This window comes from Ornithodoros turicata, unplaced genomic scaffold (assembly GCF_037126465.1).
Source record: "Ornithodoros turicata isolate Travis unplaced genomic scaffold, ASM3712646v1 ctg00001197.1, whole genome shotgun sequence".
NCBI classification, from domain to species: Eukaryota; Metazoa; Arthropoda; class Arachnida; order Ixodida; family Argasidae; genus Ornithodoros; species Ornithodoros turicata.
In genome coordinates, this window is record NW_026999497.1 from 27,027 (window position 1) to 47,127 (window position 20,101).

Sequence of the window (20,101 nt, forward strand, 5' to 3'; positions counted from 1 at the left end):
TTCTTGGACCGAAAATCGTTAAATATATTTTTCCGTTTCCCTCCTGACCGAAAAAAACGTATACGGTTTCGATTCCGTTCCGGTTCGCACCAAAATAGCGGTTTTTTTCGGTTTTCGGTTCCGGTTTTCGGTTCGCTCCGACACCCTGATTTGCGGGCGTGAAGAGCCTGGAAAATGCTGTATGACGTCATGGTGCTGTATGACGACTCATCCTGGTGCAAGGAGTTGTAGCTTACGAGAACAGAGGCGGTGCAGTTGTCAAGGCAAGTTGTCAGGCTCTGGCGTCGACGACTTCAGCAACGCCAAGCCAACGGTCCTTCAAGCAGGCACTAATTCGAGAATATTTTTCAAGAAACCTCCTGAATTTTTTGTTATTTCCTTGGTATTCGATAATATGGACGATTCGCTTTAAGGACGATTTTGGACTGTATATGCAACCGCACCGCATCAAAAGCCTCCTCCTGGTCAAATGAGACCAGACCTGCTGTTCGGTGCCATCTGTGCACACAATAAATGGCATCGCTTAAATGCCAAGGAAGGAAGCTTAAGGCACCGTCTTGGAACTGAAGAGGTAACTGAGGTAACTGAGAGGTGGAACTGACAAGGAGGAATGACAAGTTCGACGACTGGGGAAAGCGTCTCGGTGAACGCGATGAAACGACACTGTGACGACACGGTGGTGTACACCTGGTACCGAGGACAAAGCAGCACGCGCTTGGATCGATTTTATGTGCTACAACAATACACAACCTGTGTAGCGAGGTGCGATGGACGTCCTTGAAGTTTCCGAAAGTGGAAGAAAGTGGAAGATGCACGCAAATACTTTGCAAATAAAAAGGAGGGTGTATCGACTACGCTTGCTATGCTCACATGTATGCAAAACATGCAATCACATGCAAATCATGGTGTAAAAAGTAACGTAGACTTGTATACTTAATCATTGCAACAACAGATTCTCCGTAATACTAATTCAAGACATCTGAAGGAATAGATCCATAGTCCTCGAGCTTGAGGACTCTAAAAGACGATAAAAGATAAGACACACAGATAAGGTTTCCCATCACTATGAACCTTCACCAGCTAGCCGCCATCCTCTCAGCTCTCTCAGCAGAATAGATGCTTTCAAGTAACCTTTTTGTTTTTGTTTTTCTACGCTTTATATCGGAATGGAACGCACTGCCAGATAGTGTTGTCAGTCACCGCACCTTCGATTGATGCATTTTCTAGTTGTTTAAAAGGTACACTGTGTTTATACGCCGCGATTCCGCCTCTACAACTCTATAACAAAAAAAGGTAAAATTTCCTACTCAAGCTGGTAGAACGACTGTACCTCTACCATTTCGGGTCAATCCGCATCCTCGCACGCAGTCTCCTCCGCCGATATAAGCGGCAGCGTCCCCGTTTCCCTTACTCTTCTTTCTCACATTTGCTCTAAGAAAAAAAGAAAAAAGAAAAGAAAGACAGAGAAAAGGTAGAACTTCCTACCCAAGCTGGTAGAACGACAGTTTCTACTCTGCTCATCTGCTCGGTCATCTGCAGTTCTACCCAAAAGGTAAAATTGGTTTAAGTAGAAATGTGGTTGCAATACAGCTCCACGGAGATGGGTAGAAAAGTCTACCTCTTTTTCTTAGATTGTTTTTTGTACAATGTCTGTGGTAACCCTGGAATGTTGTAAAATTGTTGTTGTGTATCGCGCGTAAAGTAATAACTCGGTGCTTCACGTCGCGAGCCAACCCGTGTGTAAAGTGCCGTATTTATTGTATACTTGTGTTCAACTCCTATACATGGCCTCCGAGAGGAGGCTGTAGTATCGTTAAAGATGAATGCGGGTGCGAGTCCCGCGGGTACCCGCGCAAGTTTGTTCTTGGCGGGTATACACATTTCCGTGTCATCGCGGGTTGCGGGTAATGCGCGGGTAGACCAGCACTGCCTCCGCGGATTATGCGGGAATACCCGCAATACCCGAAGGCGCAAAGCAAGCCAGTCAGCTTTTGGTGCACGATCAGATTCATTGCGAACATTTGGTCAAAATACTTTCCAAGACGTTCTTCGCTCCCACCAATATGCACACCTTCCGTGGTGTGCGAGATGACAGCTTTCTCATTTCCTAGCACATATATTCTCTGCTTACTCATTGACTATGTTTGCCGCATGGGGGCTATCTTTCGGCACCACGACTGGTACGGTTCGCGTCAGTAAGCTGGCAACCATGGAAGCAGTAACCACAGCGACAGCGCATTGGAAAAGTGGCTCGCTAACGCGTAGTGTCCCCAGCACCAATAAATCATTTCGTGCTCTGATGATCGTCTGGCATAATTGAAACCTGCGTACGCATTGGACTGCGGGTATGTCTGCGGGTATGAGAGTACGCGTCCGGATGTGCAGATGCGGTTGCACCAATGACATTGCTGCAGGTGCTCGTGCGGCGCGGGTGCAAATTTTCATGCCTTCACTAGTCTCTAAGGATTGTTAAACCTGCCTGTAATTTGTATTGTCCTGTATTGTTTGTACCGTTCCTTACCTACACACGATGTCAGTCCGTATGACTTTGATGCTTTGGTGTCACGGTGATCGGGGAAATGTATACTATTGTTCTACGATATACATATACTATTTCGCGAGATACTAACTCTTAAACATTGGCGTCAAGGGTCTGTTTCCTATATTGACAACAGTTTCAAACCACTATCCATAGGTTTATTATAATGATGAACACTTCAAAATATTTCTTCGTCGTCCGTACCTTCTTCGTTCGTATAACTCTGCATCGTAGTAGACGCCAAGCTATGCATCTCTTCCTCCTCTGACGACTCGCTCGACGTTATCATATCTTGCGAAGACGGGCGTCCCGACTCATCCAGGACAGACCCTCCATCGCCAGGCCTTAACGACGCCCTCCTGGCCGCGTTCAGCCACCGCTGAAAGGGCAACGAATCAGGTTTCCAAAGACGGTTTTTCTCAAGGTACGAAAGGGCGCTCACGCACTTCTTCAACGGTTTTTCCTCTTCGACGGAATGCCCTATTGGGCTACGACCTTGTGTCATAGACGGCGTCATGTATTCCGTCGAGTTCGTACGTCTCAACATTCTCAGACTGATCGGAGCCGCGGCGCTCGACCGCGAACTGCTGCACAGAGGGAACGGCGTACGGTACGGCGCCGTTTTTCGCAGCGTTTTCTTGAGCGATTTTGGAGGACCGCTGCTAGAGCTGTCTTCGAAACTGGCTTGCTCTGCGATGGTGGTTGCAGTGTTGGGTGAGAAGATTTCACTCTGACGTTCGGCATCATAAAAGCGCCTGCCCCGGTCGCACTCGAGAATGATTGTTGCCTCCGACGTACTGTCGCACTGTGCAGGAGCGGGAATAATGCGGTAGTCTGCGCTGGGCTGCAAACTATATGATTTCTTCCTGTCGGTTTCGATATTTGGTTGCTTAATTTCTAGTGAAGTAGGAGAGTCAGTCTTCGGTATAATCTCGTTCGGTTCATATGGTTGCGGGAAATTGGAAGAAATGGGAGTACCTTGTAAGTCGTAGCTCACGTACGTGGTTGATTTCGGTGTATCCCGCGTTACAGATGTCTGGTACGCAGTTTTATGCATGTACAAGAAGGTCTTCAGAAGTGGGTTCATCTGGTTTTCGCGGATGAAGTTTTCGAGGTCGATCTCCTCCAACGTTTCTCCCTGTCTGGTGTCGTGCAAGCCATGCAGCACATGAGCCATGGATTCGGTTTCCATAATGTCACCCGAAGAATCCGTTGAAGGTGAGATTTGGCAGGTTGAGACTTCCTTGTAGAGAGAAACAGTCTTCAGCCAGTATTCTGTATATGACTTGGAACGAGGGACAACAGCACGTTCACCGTCAACGCTGCCTAATCTGTCGGATGGAAGGATGCCGTGGAACGACGCAGATTTCGGCCTTGTTCGTTTTGCGTTGATGGTGCCACCTGCATGGGTTTGTCATGTTACTGAAGTACCATACCAAAATTGCACACTATTTAAGCTAAAACAGTAATTGTAGCTAATATCTCTATTTTCTAGCATGTACCAGTTACGTACTTTTCCGGTGTCTTTGTCCACCTTCTCTCGAGTCATCAGTTTTGCTGCCAGATACGGACGAGAATCTCGCGCCTGCAACTCCTGTGCTGGTGTAGTTTGCATATGTGCTCTCGGTGTCACGATGTACTTCTCGAAATGGCTCAGTCCATCTGGCGGTGTTGCCGTCGGTAGGAGAAGACGTCGTTTCCTCCACAGGTACGATATTTCCAATCGCGCCTTCGCGCGTGTGGTGTTGAGAGGGTGTCACTTCGGGTGTCATCTGTTGTACTCCTGCTGCGTTCTTGAGAACATTTTTCCTGTATTCTTTTAGGAGCAATTTGGGAATCGGAGGGACCCAGCTCATCGTTTTAGCGTCTTGATCTCCATGTTCTTCAGATGGTCGTCGCTTTCTCGGGCTAAATGGAAATCGGGTATCAACAGAACGACGGGGTTTTCTGCAATCGTTAGACCCTATATTAGATTCTGATGAATTAACGACAGTAACTTGAGATAAGAACTTTGTCATTTCTTTCTCTTCCAAATGAACATGACCGCCTTGATCTAAACTATCTTCCGTCGTCTCAGTCGTCGCCATTGCAGCCGTGGTGGTATCCTCTGACGACGAAGTCTCACTTCCAGGGGCGTCACCATCAGCTCCATGAATAGGCATCGAGTCTATGCCGACCTCTGGGAAGCTCAATTCCGTGTAGAACCTTCTCGTTGATATAGACGATGTCTCTTGCGTAACCGTGTTGTCAGCTGTCGTAGCCGTGGTCGTCGTTTGTCCAGGTGAGTCTTTCGAAGATGAAGAAGTTTGCCGAGTTCCTGATGACGGCTGCGGGTCGAATCCATCCGCTGTGTTAGCTTCACCGCTCGACCGCGCAGTTGTAAATTCACACTCTGGTTTAACAGAGTTCGTTGATGGTGATTCTGGAGCAATAAGTGTTTTTCGTGTCGAAGTACCAGAGTTTTCCCTACTCGTCTTTGTCAATGGCTAATGGGTGAGCGCTGGCAAGTTTTCGTGTTCGAAAGGCACCGGAGGAGCCGTTGTGCTCTGGATCGACGGCACCCCATGTGTTGCGAGCTGAAGAACATGGGCGTACTCTTCTTCCAAGATTTCCTTTAGGATATTTTTCAAGTCGCCTCTTCGTAGGCGCGAAAGTGGCTGACTGAATGCTTCCAGATCAGCTTTAGGCGCGGTGGAATTTCCTTTGGGATGAATGTCAACTTTGGAAATGTCACTGGTACTGAGGACGTCCTCGTTCAAAAGCACGTCTTGCATCAAGTCGTATCCGCACACAGCCTCCTGCGTAGCTTTTGCTTCCGGGAACTTCCTGTTGTCTTCTACAGCTATGGCTCGATTTGGTCCTACGACTCTGTTTAAGCACTGGATGATGTCGTTCTCGGTGATTGTCAACTTGACCTCTTCGCATGCCTTTTGAGGTGGAGGTAACTTAGGTGTAGCGTCATTTAGTATCGCGGACGATGCGACTGTTTGGAGGTTCTTCTCAACGATCTCTTCAACTTTGTTGCATGCCATATCTTGTCTTGGTGCATTTAACAGAAACAGCGCAGGAGATTGAATATCTGACGGTGGGCTACTTGAGGTGGGATCTACGTATGCGGCAGCAGTGGCTGTCCTAATTTCTGTTACATGGAAGGAATGCGCATATTCTTTCACTTCACTCGAAGGCCCCGAAGAGCACAGAATAGTGCTTTCTTCAACGGGGGTTCTGTCACAAGCGTCCACTTTCTGCAGCGCGGCTTTGCGACCCCAACCATGAATGGACGTACGGGACCTATTGAGAAGCCTCGTCATCGACGCATTAGGCATGTCTGACCCTAGTTCCAGTCGTGACAACGGAAATGAACTATCTTGTGTGCGATCTTGTAAATCTGCTTTCTTTCTTGAATAAGGAGGTAGAAGAATTGACTTGTTCCTTTTCTTTTTGGTTACAGTTCTCAGGTTCAGTAGTGGTGTTTCTTCTTCGACTTCCAGACCTACGACCTCGTCTTCTATCGGGGATAAAACGATTTTAGGTGGCATCTTAAGAAGTTTCTTCGGTATAGTGCAAAGCGAGGTTTCTTCCCTGACTTGCAAGGCATTGTCAGAGTCAATGTAGTGTACCCTTGGGTGTACCATTTTTGTGAATCCACCAACACCTGGCTGTGTTCTATCAACCTCCCCATTGTTTTGCAAGGAATCGTTTACCGAGGGACAATCTGCAGTAGCTACCGTCGGAACCTTGCCTGCAAGGTACGCCTTCAGACTATCCCTAGGAGGATTGTGAAGGTCCACATCACTCGAAATCGGCTCCAGAACCAGTTTTGCCGAATCTGATATCGGCAGGGTCGTCGTCGGAATGAACTTACGTTGTCTCATAGAACGATTGGGGTCGGAACAAGAGTGAAATGATTCGGTCGTCGCATTATCTTGTCGTTCGTCTGTAAGAAGGTAACATCTTTTTGGAAGACGATCGGGTGTCTGTGTAACAGGAAAAGCATCGATGGTTGCAGGGGTGCTTTGATGAGTCTGCAAGCGAGGAACACCGTAGACTGGAGGCCCCGGAAAATTTCTACCGACCCGATGTTCGGAGAACGTATCGCTTATTCGAATTCGCTTACGTGGATCCTTCGAGACAGAGTGTGGAGTTAGAATTCGACATAGGGTGGACACATCCGCGTACGTTTTGCCTTTCGCTTCGCCGCACCCTTTATCGAGAGAAGGAAGCAGCTCCATGGTTTTATTTCTTGGAATAGCGCTGGACGACTGAGAGGAATCTCCGAAAGACACTTGGTCAACGCTGGGGGCTTCCTGCGCCGCCATAGTGTGTAGCTTCTGGCGTAGCTTGAGGAGAGTTCGAGAATACACGGCTCGGACTGTATCAGAAAACGTGCCCGCGTCAACTTCTACTCTGCATTCGTCTCCTTCGATTCTGCGGAGCCCAGCTGGGCTGCTTTGCGGGTTTGAGAGCTGGTCTATAACTATCCTCATAATGTGTTCTAGGTCCGCGTTCAAGTTGAAATCTCGGCTTTTCTCGTCGTCTCCGTGCTTTGGCGATGGTGGGTCCGCATTCACTTCGGCGTGTTCAATATGCGGCACAACAACATCGCCAGCTTGCTGTTGAGAATCCATAGATGTCGCCATGTTTGGAGTGGTAACTGGGGAGGTCTGTTGCAATGGTTCGACTGATTTCTCAGAAATCTTCGCCCTGTGTGACGTTGTCACTCTAAGTGAAGTATTTGCTGTTGTTGGAGACGTTTCTTGAGAAAGCAGTCGCGTTGCTCTGCGAAGGTCAGATTCCAACGAAGCTATGTCCTCAAAGTCCAACGGTTCGTATGGCACGTGGACGTCGACCACAACCGTGCTCTCATGGGAGGTTCTGGTAGGCCTGGTAGGCCGGATTTCGATTAGACTTTGCATCTGCGGAGAGAGCACGGGCTTTCGAAGTACCATATCTTGTATCTTATCTTTGCAGTCATTGAAAATGCGCTTGATGCCTTTGCTTAACAGGACCATCGGAGGATCATCCGTGTGGCGTTGCCTCCGATAACTACCATGTGGCTCTTCGTCGCTATCTTGGTGTCGACCTTCTTTGCCAATTATGATCCTGGAACAAATTGTGAAGGTATACCGGACTTTGCTAGTCGATTACTCCTCCCTGAGACCAAATAGCTCAACACGGTCTAGTTGAATGTAAACAATATTCCTAGAGGCGTTATGCTTTACGCGCTATGATCTGCCGAAACGTTACCTGGCCACAAGAGCTACAATGCCTCCGATAGCTCCGATGCTCATGAGAAGTATGGCGAACACGTTGGCCGCCGGGGAAGTAGTATTGGATGCTGAAGCTGTGCGGTAAGAAGAAAGTTAAGACGAGCACTTAACAGGATATGTGTCTAACCTGGGATGCACAGGTCCTTCCTTTTCATAACGTTCGGTGGCGAGCAGGTGCAGATCTGGTTCACACATTCCACATAAGGGTTGAGGAACGCACATTCGGCGGTGTCCGCGCAGTCTTCAAAGATCAGGCGAGCTGGACAATTAGGACATTGTTTTTACTACCCGTCTTTGTTCAACTCGCTGTTGCATAGCGACGGTAAAATCATACTCTTCGCTAAAACAGAGACTACACTGAATATGTGTCCAAGGCTTCTTACCAGAGACACATCTTGGCTGGTCGTGCTCCACTACATGAACAGGTGTGCTGTCGGGGCACTGACAGGTTCCCGTCGAGCCTTGCTTCTCGATGTTGCACACCTGGCCCAAGACTCGCATGCAGTCGAAGTCGTCCGAGCACCGCTTGCTTGTCTTGTGCTTCGCAGTATCTGGAATATAACGTAACAAAATAGCGTTTTTCGGGCCTTTCGCGGCTGTGTGTGTAGGTAACCAGACAATGATAGCGGTGTGTCTTCTGAAACGCCGAGTGAACGAAATGTACCGTCTCTTTTCGAAAATGGAGAGAAGTGTCACATCGCGGGTAACTTCGCTAATAATCCTGGTGGTTACCGTGGTACAAGGCGCATCCCAATGCTTGCAAGTTTTCCGTGGTGGGTAGTTCTCTTGTACTACCCAAACCCCAGAGCAAGAGGGTTAGCGCACCCTTTCCTCTTCTGTACCACCATCTCTCCACCCCTCTTGTCCTTCCCCTGGCTGCAACAAGCCGCCATTCCAGAGTATACGGTGACCGCACCTTCCTCCTACATCACCTTACCACCACCCACCACCACAGAGAAGTAGCACTCTGTAGATCCGTTCGAAAAGAGCATGTTCTACACACGAGTATGCACTTTTTAAGTAGCTAGTACACGGTGACATGCTCTTAAGGTTGGCTGCGAAAGTGCGGTTATTTTAAGAAAACTTACAATAAGTTGGCGCAGGAGTTGGTTTATGGACGAAGAGAACTTCTTCCCTCGCCTGTCGCTTCCCCGCAGAGTTCTCCATTCGCCATTGGAGGCTCTCTTGAATATCAGTTTTAAAACTGAAAGTACAGAAAGTGAGCAGAGTTAATTCTGTTGCAATTTAGACATTTGGCCTCACTCTAAATGTAATTCAAGTAAGGGTTCGAGATGTTCGCAAAGAAATGGTCACGTGAACTGTCCTTTCACACTTGTGCTCCACTGGATGACTTTCAGATGCTTCGTTGTTTTGACAACATTAACTCGTACCCTAGCTTTAAAACCACTTAAAGCTCACATGTGAGGCGGGCGCTTCAATTGCGGGGCATCCATCTCGAGATCTGCTGCCTTCCGACGTAAGGGTTTCGAAGACACAGTCTGCTGCCTTGGCCTCCAAGCGAGAAGGATCAGAAGAACGCGCACAATATGCATTCCCGATTTCTGCGCAAGTACAACAACAACAGTGTACATAGCAAAACGGTCCTGGAGTGGTGAACTTGAACCTGCCTGCTTCTTCTTGAAATAGGAAGAAATATTTGGGAAAGAGGCAGAAGACACAGCCTACTCTGCTAGTGGAAGGAGTCGACTTATGAAATTGAATGACGGAGGAGCAAATAGGTTGGAGGTCCTGGTGATGAATGTGCTGGAAGAGAATTACGAGAATTCCACCTGAACAGGCGTTGGGGTTTTCTAAATGGTTCGTTACATGGAGTGAGATCACGAGGAAGTTCCTTCTTCTTCTACTTCTTCATGCATTCCTTCTGACAAGAAGACTATAATATGCTGTTGCCGTGAAGGTCGAACCGAAATGTCTCCCAACCCGGATCACCTTCCAGTTTAATTTCACAAAAGCTTCTGGTCGACACTGCGCCGGCTTTTGAATTTACTATTTAATAGTCGCTTGACTGGTGGCCTGCTGTGTCCTCTTCCAAGTGGGAGACTGTTATGGCACTACTCTGCAAGAATCTGTCCCGCAAATGGGGCCTGAGTGCTCACAGACCTGTGACTAGTAATGGCCCCTGAAATCGACCTTTTTCTTGACGGGGGGGGGGGGGGTATGTATATGGATACATGTTTGTGGATGTGCGCATAGGTGAGCTGTATTGGGCAACCTCAGAAATTCCAGGGGGGATTTTGCAAAACAACCAAGGCGGCTGTAGCGAAATCCTTGCCTGTGTCTCTACTCGATTCAGGCTACAAGATTATTTCGAACGCAATCCTGGGCCTCTGGTCCTTGGGCTTAATCGGTGTCCCTCCTTCTCAGGCATATGGGGTCCCTGAACGGTCCCTCAAGCTTCATTCCTTGTCATTACGTGATGCCATTTATTGGGCGCAGCAGGTACCAAAACAGCAATTTTCACACTCGTACATGCGCTCGTGGTGTGTACCATACCAAAAGTCTTGTTCTGATCAAAACGGACAAAAGTTGCCGTTTTTTTGTAACTGTTGCGTTAAAAGATTGCTTAATGTCAAGGAATTAAGCTTGAGGGACCGTTCAGGGACTGCACATGCCTGAGAAGGAGGGATAACAATTAAGGACTAGAGCAATTCTCAGCAGGATTGCGTTCGAAATAATTTCATATGGTGTACCGAGTAGTGGTACTGACAGGGATTTTCCGACACCCACCTTGGTTGTTTTGCAACATCCACCCTGAATTTCTGAAGTTGTCAAATAGAGCTCCAATGCACACACCTACAAACATGTATTCATATTCGAACCCCCCTCCCCCCCCCCCCCCCCGAGGCTGATTTCAGGGGACATTACTAGACACAAGTCTGTGAGCATTCAGGCCCCATTTGCGGGACGGATTCTTGCAGACTAGTGTCACAACAGTTTCCCGCTTGGAAGAGGACACAGGAGGCCATCAGCCTAAGAACTATTAAATACCAAAGTCAAAAGCTGCCGCACTGTCAACCAGAAGCTTTTGTGAAATTAAACTGGAAGGTGATCAGGGCTGGAGACTTTTCGGTTCGACCTACATGGCAGCAGCATATAGTCTTCTTGTCAGAAGGAATGCGTGTAGAAGAAGAAGAAGAGGAAGAAACTTCCTCGTGATCTCACTCCACCGAACGAACCATTCAGAAAACCGCAGCGGGTGTTTAGGTAATTCTATTCCAGCACATTCATCACCAGGACCTCCAAGCTATTTCTTCCTTCTACATTCAATTTCATAAGTGGACTCCTTCCACTAGCAGAGTAGGCTGCGTCTTCTGACTCCTTCCAAAATATTTCTTCCTCTTTCACGACGAACCAGGCAGGTTAAGTTCACCTCTCAAGGACCGTTTTGCTATGTACACTGCTGTTGTTGTACTCGCGCAGAAAGCGGGAATGCATGTTGTGCGCGTTCTTCTGGTCCTTCTCGCTTGGAGGGTGAGGCAGCAGACTGTGTCTTCAAAACCCACACGTCGAAAGTCACCAGATCTTGAGATGGATGTCCCGCAATTGAAGCGCCCGCCTCACATGTGAGCTTAAAGCGGTTTTAAAGCTAGGGTACGAGTTAATGTTGACAAAAGAACGATGTACTAAACGAAGCACCTAAAGGTTGAAAGCATCACAGTTGACGTGACCACTTTAGGACGAGCATCTCGAATTCTTGCTTGAATTAGGCTTAGAGTGAGGCCAAATGACTAGATGGCAACAAGATTAACTCTGCTCTCATTCTCCAATTTCAGTTTCAAAACTGATATTCAAGAAACCCTCCAATGGCAAATGGAGAACTCTACGGGGAAGCGACAGGCGAGGGAAGAAGTTCTTTTCATCCACGAACCATCTCCTGCGCCAACTTATTGCAAGTTTTCTTAAAATAACCTTACGCACCTTCGGATGAAATCTTAAGAACATAGCAGGAGCAGGCCAAACTCAAGGCAATGTTAACATCAACTTAAGAACATGTCACCGCTTACTGGCCACTTAAAAAGTGCATACTGGTGTGTAGAACATCCTCGTATCAAACGCTTCTACAGAATGCTACTTCTCTGTGGTGGGTGGCGCTGAGGTGATGTAAGGGGAAGCTGCGGTCAGCCTACTCTGGAGTGGCGGCTCGTTGCACCCTGCAAGAGGGGTGGGAGAGATGATGGTGGTACAGGAGAGAGAGCGGTGCCCTAACCTTATTGCTCTGGGATTTGGGTAGTCCAAGAGAACTACCCGCCACAGAAAACATGCGAGCATCCCTCAGTAGGCTTCATTGGGATGCGCCCTGTACCACGGTAGCCAACAGGATTATTGGCGAAGTTACCTCCTTCTGCCCACTTTCAAAAAGAGAGGGCGAATACCCCGTTGCGACGCACACGTCAGAGATCAGGGTGTATTTCGTTCACTCGGCGTTTCAGTAGAGATACCGCTACTGGTTACTTACACACACAGCGGCGAAAGCCCCGAAGAACTCAATTGTGCTACGTTATATTCCAGATACTGCGAAGCACAAGACAGGCAAGCGGTGCTCGGACGACTTCGACTGCGTGCAAGTCTTGGGCCAAGTGTGCAACATCGAGAAGCAAGGCTCGACAGGAACCTGTCAGTGCCCCGACACCACACCTGTTCGTGTAGTGGAGCACGACCAGCCAAGATGTGTCTCTGGTAAGATGCGTTGGACACATATTCAGTGTAGTGGAGTCCAGCTCTGTTTTAGCGAAGAGTATGATTTTACCGTCGCTATGCAACAGCGAGTTGAACAAAGACGGGTAGTAAAAACAATGTCCTAATTGTCCAGCTCGCCTGATCTTTGAAGACTGCGCGGACACCGCCGAATGTGCGTTCCTCAACCCTTATGTGGAATGTGTGAACCAGATCTGCACCTGCTCGCCACCGAACGTTATGAAAAGAAAGGACCTGTGCATCCCAGGTTAGACACACATCCTGTTAAGTGCTCATCTTAACTTTCTTCTTTCCGCACAGATTCAGCATCCAATACTACTTTCCAGACGGCCAACGTGTTTGCCATGCTTCTCATGAGCATCGGAGCTATCGCAGGCTTTGCAGCTCTTGTAGCCAGGTAACGTCTCGGTAGAGCACATCACATAAAGCCTCTAGGGATATCGTTCATTACATTCAGCTAGACCGTGTTATGCGGTCTCAAGGAAGAGTCATCGAGTGGCAAAGTCCGGTATACCCTCACAATTTGTTTCAGGATCATAATTGTCAGAGAAGGCCGACACCAAGATAGCGACGAAGGACCACATGGTCGTTATCGATGGCGACATCACGCGGATGATCCTTCGATGGTCCTGTTAAGCAAAGGCATCAAGCGCATTTTCAATGACTGCAAAGATAAGATACAAGATATGGTACTTCGAAAGCCCGTGCTCTCTCCGCAGATGCAAAGTCTAATCGAAATCCGGCCTACCAGGCCTACCAGAACCTCCCATGAGAGCACGGTTGTGGTCGATGTCCACGTGCCATACGAACCGTTGGACTTTGAGGACATGGCTTCGTTGGAATGTCACCTTCGCAGAGCAACGCGACAGCTTTCTCAAGAAGAGTCTCCAACAACAGCAAATACTTCATTGGGAGCGACAACATCACACAGGTCGAAGATTACTAAGAAGTCAGTCGAGCCGTTGCAACAGACCTCCCCAGTTACCACTCCAAATATGGCGACATCTCTGGATTCTCAAAGGCAAGCTGACGATGTCCTTGTGCCGCATATTGAACACGCCGAAGTGAATGCGGACCCACCATCGCCAAAGCACGGGGACGACGAGAAAAGACGAGATCTCAACTTGAACGCGGACCTAGAACACATTATGCAGATAGTTATAGACCAGCTCTCAAACCCGCAAAGCAGCCAAGCTGGGCTCCGCAGAATCGAAGGAGACGAATGCAGAGTAGAAGTTGACGAGGGCAAGTTTTCTGATACAGTCCGAGCCGTGTATTCTCGAACTCTGCTCAAGCTACGCCAGAAGCTACACACTATGGTGGCGCAGGAAGCCCCCAGCGTTGACCAAGTGTCTTTCGGAGATTCCTGTCGGACGTCCAGCGCTATTCCAAGAAATAAAACCGTGGAGCTGCTTCCTTCTCTCGATAAAGGGTGCGGCGAAGCAAAAGGCAAGACGTACGCGGATGTGTCCACCCTATGTCGAATTCTAACTCCACACTCTGTCTCGAAGGATCCACATAAGCGAATTCGAATAAGCGATACGGTCTCCGAACATCGGGTCGGTAGAAATTTTCCGGAGCCTCCAGTCTATGGTGTTCCTCGCTTGCAGACTCATCAAAGCACCCCTGCAACCATCGATGCTTTTCCTGTTACACAGACACCCGATCGTCTTCCAAAAAGGTGTTACCTTCTTAGAGAGGAACGACAAGATAATCCGACGACCGAATCATTTCACTCTTGTTCCGACCCCAATCGTTTTATGAGACAACGTAAGTTCATTCCGACGACGACCCTGCCGATATCCGATTCGGCAAAACTGGTTCTGGAGCCGATTTCGAGTGATGTGGACCTTCACAATCGTCCTAGGGATAGTCTGAAGGCGTACCTTGCAGGCAAGGCTCCGACTGTAGCTACTGCAGATTGTCCCTCGATAAATGATTCCTTGCAAAACAATGGGGAGGTTGATAGAACACAGTCAGGTGTTGGTGGATTCACAAAAATGGTACACCCAAGGGTACACTACATTGACTCTGACAATGCCTTGCAAGTCAGGGAAGAAACCTCGCTCTGCAGTATACCAAAGAAGCTTCTTAAGAAGCCACCTAAAATCGTTTTATTCCCGATAAAAGACGAGGTCGTAGGTCTGCAAGCCGAAGAAGAAACGCCACTACTTAACCTGGAAACCTGGATACCTAAGAAGAAGAGGAACAAGTGAGTTCTTCTACCCCCTTATTCAAGAAAGAGAGGAGGTTTACAATATCACACACAAGATAGTTCATTTTCGTTGTCACGACTGGAACTAGGGTCATACATGCCTAATCCGTCGACGTCCAGGCTTCTCAATAGGTCCTGTACGTACATTCATGGCTGGGGTTGCAAAGACGTGCTGCAGAAAGTGGACGCTTGTGACAGAACGCCCGTTGAAGAAAGCACTATTCTGTGCTTTTCGGGGCATTCGAGCGAAGTGAAAGAATATGCGCATTCCTACCACGAAAAAGTGATTAGGACAGGCACTGCTGCCGCATACGTAGATCCCACCTCAAGTAGCCCCCCTTCAGATATTCAATGTCCTGCGCTCTTTCTGTTAAATACACCAAGACAAGATATGGCATGCAGCAAAGTTGAAGAGATCGTTGAGAAGAACCTCCAAACAGTCGCATCGACCGCTATACTAAATGACACTACAGCTAAGTTATCTCCACCTCGAAAGGCATGCGAAGAGGTCAAGTTGACAATCACCGAGAACGACATCATCCAGTGCTTAAACAGAGTCGTAGGACCAAGTCGAGCCATAGCTGTAGAAGACAACAGGAAGTTACCAGAAGCAAAAGCTACGCAGGAGGCTGTGTGCGGTTACGACTTGATGCAAGACGTGCTTTTGAACGAGGGCTTCCTAAGTACCAGTGAGGTTTCCAAAGTTGATATTAATCCCAAAGGAAATTCCACCGCGCCTAAAGCTGATCTGGAAGCATTCAGTCAGCCACTTTCGCGCCTACGAAGAGGCGACTTGAAAAATATCCTGAAGGAAATTTTGGAAGAAGAGTACGCCCATGTTCTTCAGCTCGCAACACATGGGGTGCCGTCGATCCAGAGCACAACGGCTCCTCCGGTGCCTTTCGAACACGAAAACTTGCTAGCGCTCACCCATGAGCCATTGGAAAAGGTGAATAGGGAAAGCTCTGGTACTTCGACACGCAACAAGCTTATTGCTCCAGAATCACCATCGACGAACTCTGTTAAACGAGAGTATGAATTTACAACTGCGCGGTCGAGCGGTGAAGCTAACACAGCGGATGGATTCGGCCAGCAGCCGTCATCAGGAACTCGGCAAACTTCTTCATCTTCGAAAGACTCACCTGGACAAACGACGACCACGGCTACGACAGCTGACAACACAGTTACGCAAGAAACATCGTCGACATCTACGAGAAGGTTTTACACGGAATTAAGCTTCCCAGACGTGGACATTCATGGACCTGATGGTGACGCCCCCGGGAGTGAGATTTCGTCGTCAGAGGATACCACCACTGCTGCAATGACGACGACTCAGACGACGGAAGATAGCTTGGATGAAGACGGTTATGTTCACTTGGAAGAGAAAGAAATGACGAAGTTCTTATCTCAAGTTACTGTCGTTAATTCATCGGAATCTAACATAGTGTCTAACGATTGCGAAAAACCTCGTCGTTCTGTTGATACGCGATTCCCATTTAGCCCGAGAAGGCGACGACCACCTGAAAAACATCGAGATCAAGACACTAAAACAATGAGCTGGGTCCCTCCGATTCCTAAATTGCTCCTAAAAGAATACAGGAAAAATGTTCTCAAGAACGCAGCAGGAGTACAACATATGACACCCGAAGTGACACCCTCTCAACACCACACGCGCGAAGGCGCGATTGGAAATACCGTACCTCTGGAGGAAACGACGTCTTCTCCTCCCGACGGCAACACCGCCAGATGGACTGAGCCATTTCGAGAAGAATATCGTGACACCGAGAGCACATATGCAAACTACACCACCACGGGAGTTGCAGTCGAGAGATTTTCGTCCGTGTCAGGCAGCAAAACCGATGACTCGAGAGAAGGTGGACAAAGAGACCGGAAAAGTACGTAATAGCTACATGCTCGAAAAAGAGAGATATTAGCTACAGTTACACTGCTTTAGCTTAAATAGCTTGCAGCTCTGATATTTGACTTCAGTAATATGAGAAACCTATACAGGTGGCTTCACCAACGCAAAACGAACGAGGCCGAAATCTGCGTCATTCCACGGCATCCTTCCATCCGACAGACTAGGCAGCGTTGATGGTGAACCTGCTTTCGTCCCGCGTTCCAAGTCGTATACAGAATATTGGCTTAGGACTGTTTCCCTCTACAAGGAAGTCTCATCCTGCCAAATCTCACCTTCAACGGATCCTTCGGGCGACGTTATGGAAACCGAATCCATGGCTCATGTGCTGCATGGCTTGGACGGCACAAGACAGGGAACAACGTTGGAGGAGATCGACCTCGAAAACTTCATTCGCGAAAACCAGATGAATCCACTTCTGAAGGCTTTCTTGTACATGCATAAAACGGCGTACCAGACATCTGTGACGCGGGATACACCCAAGTCAACCACGTACGTGAGTTACGACTTACAAGGTACGCCCATTTCTTCTAATGTCCCGCAACCATATGAACCGAACGAGATTATACCGAAGACGGACTACCCGACTTCACTAGAAATTAAACCACCAAATATCGAAACCGACAGGAAGAAATCATCCAGTTTGCAGCCCAGCGCAGACTACCGCATTATTCCAGCTCTTCCACAGTGCGAAAGTACGTCGGAGGCAACAATCATTCTCGACTGCGACCGGGGCAGGCGCTTTTATAATACGGAACGTCCAAGTGAGGTCTTCTCACCCAACGGTGCAACCACCATCGCAGAGCAAGCCAGTTTCGAAGACAGCTCTAGCAGCGGTCCTCCAAAATCGCTCAAGAAAACGCTGCGAAAAACAGCGCCGTACCGTACGCCGTTCCCTCTCTGCAGCAGTTCGCGGTCGAGCGCCGTGGCTCCGATCAGTCTCAGAATGTTGAGACGTACGAACTCGACGGAATACATGACGCCGTCTATGACACAAGGTCGTAGCCGAATAGGGAATTCCGTCGAAGAGGAGAAACCGTTGAAGAAGTGCGTGAGCGCCCTTTCGTACCTTGAGAAAAACCGTCTTTGGAAACCGGACTCGTTGCCCTTTCAGCGGTGGCTGAACGCGGCCAGGAGGGCGTCGTTAAGGCCTGGCGATGGAGGGTCTGTCCTGGATGCGTCGGGACGCCCGTCTTCGCAAGATATGATAACGTCGAGCGAGTCGTCTGAGGAGGAAGAGATGCATAGCTTGGCGTCTACTACGATGCAAACTATGGACGAAGCTGGTACGGAAGGCGAAGAAATAGCTTGAAGTGTTCATCGTTATAATAAACCAATGTATAGTGGATTGAATTGAATTGATTGGATCAATATGGGAAACATACCGTTGACGCCGATGTGAGAGCGTTTGAACCTCGCGAAATAGCAACGTGTATAGAACAATAGTATTTTCCTTGATTACCCTGACGCGCACTAAAATGCGTCCACGATATACTGAACCACATATCAGTGTAACCGGTCACAACTTCTCGTTAACATCCCCATTGACTTCGCTCTCCAGGCATCAACTCATAGACTTTTGTTCGCATGAATAGTGCGTTCACTAATTTGCCGCATAGAACTAGCACATAGCACAACTAGCATCTGGCGTTAGGTTGGAACCAGGGAACCATGCCTGTGGTGTACTTGTGCCACTGAGAAGTGTCCCCCTCCCCCTTTCACTTCAGTGCAAGCCGAAAGTCCGGGGTATAAAATCCAACACCACCTGGACAGAAGCTCAGCGCAGCTCCGTAGCGCTCCGCAGCGTAATGTCATCCTACTCGGATAGGCGTCGGCCAATCCCACGAAAGATGTGTCCCGGCGAAGGAGACGACACGCGCTTCATTGGAGAGAAACCATGCGGGTAGGCTGACTTATATGGCGAAGGCGAGGGGATATTGGAGAGGCCTTCTCTTCTAGGTGGTGTTGATTTATCCCACTACCACGGGAATAAAACCAACGGCCTGCATTACTGGGTACAGCCTGTCCTCGTTAATATGGGCCCCGTTAATATGGACAACTCGAATTATGTACGATTTTTGTGAGGACCGTTAATATGAAAACTCGCTTTTCGGACAATGGACGGTCCAGCACGGTACAGATCATAATCTATGGTAGTCTATGTAGTCAGTGTGGAGGGTAAGCCTCTCCCCACGTTCTACAGGAGAATTTTTGAAAGTAAGACGTTCCGTTGCGTTTAGGGACCTATGCCCCCTCCTTCGCAACCGTCCACAAGAACTATAAGAGGAAAGGGGGTTATTTGCGGGCGTGAAGAGCCTGGAAAATGCTGTATGACGTCATGGTGCTGTATGGCGACTCATCCTGGTGCAAGGAGTTGTAGCTTACGAGAACAGAGGCGGTGCAGTTGTCAAGGCAAGTTGTCAGGCTCTGGCGTCGACGACTTCAGCAACGCTAAGCCAATGGTCCTTCAAGCAGGCACTAATTCGAGAATATTTTTCAAGAAACCTTGTGAATTTTTTGTTATTTCCTTGGTATTCGATAATATGGACGATTCGCTTTAAGGACGATTTTGGACTGTATATGCAACCGCACCTCATCAAAAGCCTCCTCCTGGTCAAATGAGACCAGACCTGCTGTTCGGTGCCATCTGTGCACACAATAAATGGCATCGCTTTAATGCCAAGGAAGGAAGCTTAAGGCACCGTCTTGGAACTGAAGAGGTAACTGAGGCAACTGAGAGGTGTAACTGACAAGGAGGAATGACAAGTTCGACGACTGGGGAAAGCGTCTCGGTGAACGCGATGAAACGACACTGTGACGACACGGTGGTGTACACCTGGTACCGAGGACAAAGCAGCACGCGCTTGGATCGATTTTATGTGCTACAATAATACACAACCTGTGTAGCGAGGTGCGATGGACGTCCTTGAAGTTTCCGAAAGTGGAAGAAGAAAGTGGAAGATGCACGCAAATACTTTGCAAATAAAAAGGAGGGTGTATCGATTACGCTTGCTATGCTCACATGTATGCAAAACATGCAATCACATGCAAATCATGGTGTAAAAAGTAACGTAGACTTGTATACTCAATCATTGCAACAACAGATTCTCCGTAATACTAATTCAAGACATCTGAAGGAATAGATCCATAGTCCTCGAGCTTGAGGACTCTAAAAGACGATAAAAGATAAGACACACAGATAAGGTTTCCCATCACTATGAACCTTCACCAGCTAGCCGCCATCCTCTCAGCTCTCTCAGCAGAATAGATGCTTTCAAGTAACCTTTTTGTTTTTGTTTTTCTACGCTTTATATCGGAATGGAACGCACTGCCAGATAGTGTTGTCCTTGTCACCGCACCTTCGATTGATGCATTTTCTAATTGTTTAAAAGGTACACTGTGTTTATACGCCGCGATTCCGCCTCTACAACCCCATAACAAAA

The 20,101-nt window shown here is 48.2% G+C and overlaps 4 protein-coding genes across 4 annotated transcripts; 2 read left to right on the forward strand and 2 right to left on the reverse strand.

Annotated features, from left to right (window-relative positions):
* Positions 1-2,686: 2,686 nt before the first annotated feature.
* On the reverse strand, positions 2,687-5,009 carry LOC135376646 (uncharacterized). Its single transcript, XM_064609154.1, has 2 exons — positions 4,053-5,009; positions 2,687-3,940 (listed from the first exon to the last, which is right to left on the reverse strand). Exons 1-2 carry the CDS (start codon positions 4,699-4,701, stop codon positions 2,718-2,720), a joined length of 1,872 nt encoding a protein of 623 aa, XP_064465224.1. The 5' UTR covers positions 4,702-5,009; the 3' UTR covers positions 2,687-2,717.
* On the reverse strand, positions 5,009-9,584 carry LOC135376645 (uncharacterized). The gene is made up of 6 exons (XM_064609153.1): positions 9,229-9,584; positions 8,898-9,013; positions 8,193-8,360; positions 7,937-8,068; positions 7,787-7,883; positions 5,009-7,642 (listed from the first exon to the last, which is right to left on the reverse strand). The coding sequence occupies exons 1-6, from the start codon at positions 9,399-9,401 to the stop codon at positions 5,026-5,028; spliced, it is 3,303 nt and encodes a 1,100-aa protein (XP_064465223.1). The 5' UTR covers positions 9,402-9,584; the 3' UTR covers positions 5,009-5,025.
* A 2,417-nt stretch (positions 9,585-12,001) lies between these two features.
* Positions 12,002-14,834, forward strand: LOC135376640 (uncharacterized). The gene is made up of 5 exons (XM_064609148.1): positions 12,002-12,010; positions 12,264-12,507; positions 12,641-12,772; positions 12,826-12,922; positions 13,058-14,834. Exons 1-5 carry the CDS (start codon positions 12,002-12,004, stop codon positions 14,739-14,741), a joined length of 2,166 nt encoding a protein of 721 aa, XP_064465218.1. The 3' UTR covers positions 14,742-14,834.
* LOC135376648 (uncharacterized) lies at positions 14,751-18,006 on the forward strand. Its single transcript, XM_064609157.1, has 2 exons — positions 14,751-16,635; positions 16,751-18,006. The coding sequence occupies exons 1-2, from the start codon at positions 14,838-14,840 to the stop codon at positions 17,968-17,970; spliced, it is 3,018 nt and encodes a 1,005-aa protein (XP_064465227.1). The 5' UTR covers positions 14,751-14,837; the 3' UTR covers positions 17,971-18,006.
* The last annotated feature ends 2,095 nt before the right edge of the window (positions 18,007-20,101 follow it).

What these genes read in the sequence shown, in the direction of transcription:
- LOC135376645 (XM_064609153.1), bottom strand. Translation starts at nt 9,401, where the DNA reads ATGTACACTGTTGTTGTTGTACTTGCGCAGAAATCGGGAATGCATATT. An exon ending in GAAGGACCTGTGCATCCCAG is followed by an intron (nt 7,884 to 7,936) that starts GTTAGACACATA and finishes CTTACCGCACAG; the next exon opens with CTTCAGCATCCAATACTACT. An exon ending in ATTGTAGCTCTTGTGGCCAG is followed by an intron (nt 7,643 to 7,786) that starts GTAACGTTTCGG and finishes AATTTGTTCCAG; the next exon opens with GATCATAATTGGCAAAGAAG.
- LOC135376648 (XM_064609157.1), top strand. Translation starts at nt 14,838, where the DNA reads ATGCCTAATCCGTCGACGTCCAGGCTTCTCAATAGGTCCTGTACGTAC. An exon ending in TGGACAAAGAGACCGGAAAA is followed by an intron (nt 16,636 to 16,750) that starts GTACGTAATAGC and finishes AAACCTATACAG; the next exon opens with GTGGCTTCACCAACGCAAAA.
- LOC135376646 (XM_064609154.1), bottom strand. Translation starts at nt 4,701, where the DNA reads ATGCCTATTCATGGAGCTGATGGTGACGCCCCTGGAAGTGAGACTTCG. An exon ending in TGGACAAAGACACCGGAAAA is followed by an intron (nt 3,941 to 4,052) that starts GTACGTAACTGG and finishes AAACCCATGCAG; the next exon opens with GTGGCACCATCAACGCAAAA.
- LOC135376640 (XM_064609148.1), top strand. An exon ending in AAAGGACCTGTGCATCCCAG is followed by an intron (nt 12,773 to 12,825) that starts GTTAGACACACA and finishes CTTTCCGCACAG; the next exon opens with ATTCAGCATCCAATACTACT. An exon ending in TTTGCAGCTCTTGTAGCCAG is followed by an intron (nt 12,923 to 13,057) that starts GTAACGTCTCGG and finishes AATTTGTTTCAG; the next exon opens with GATCATAATTGTCAGAGAAG.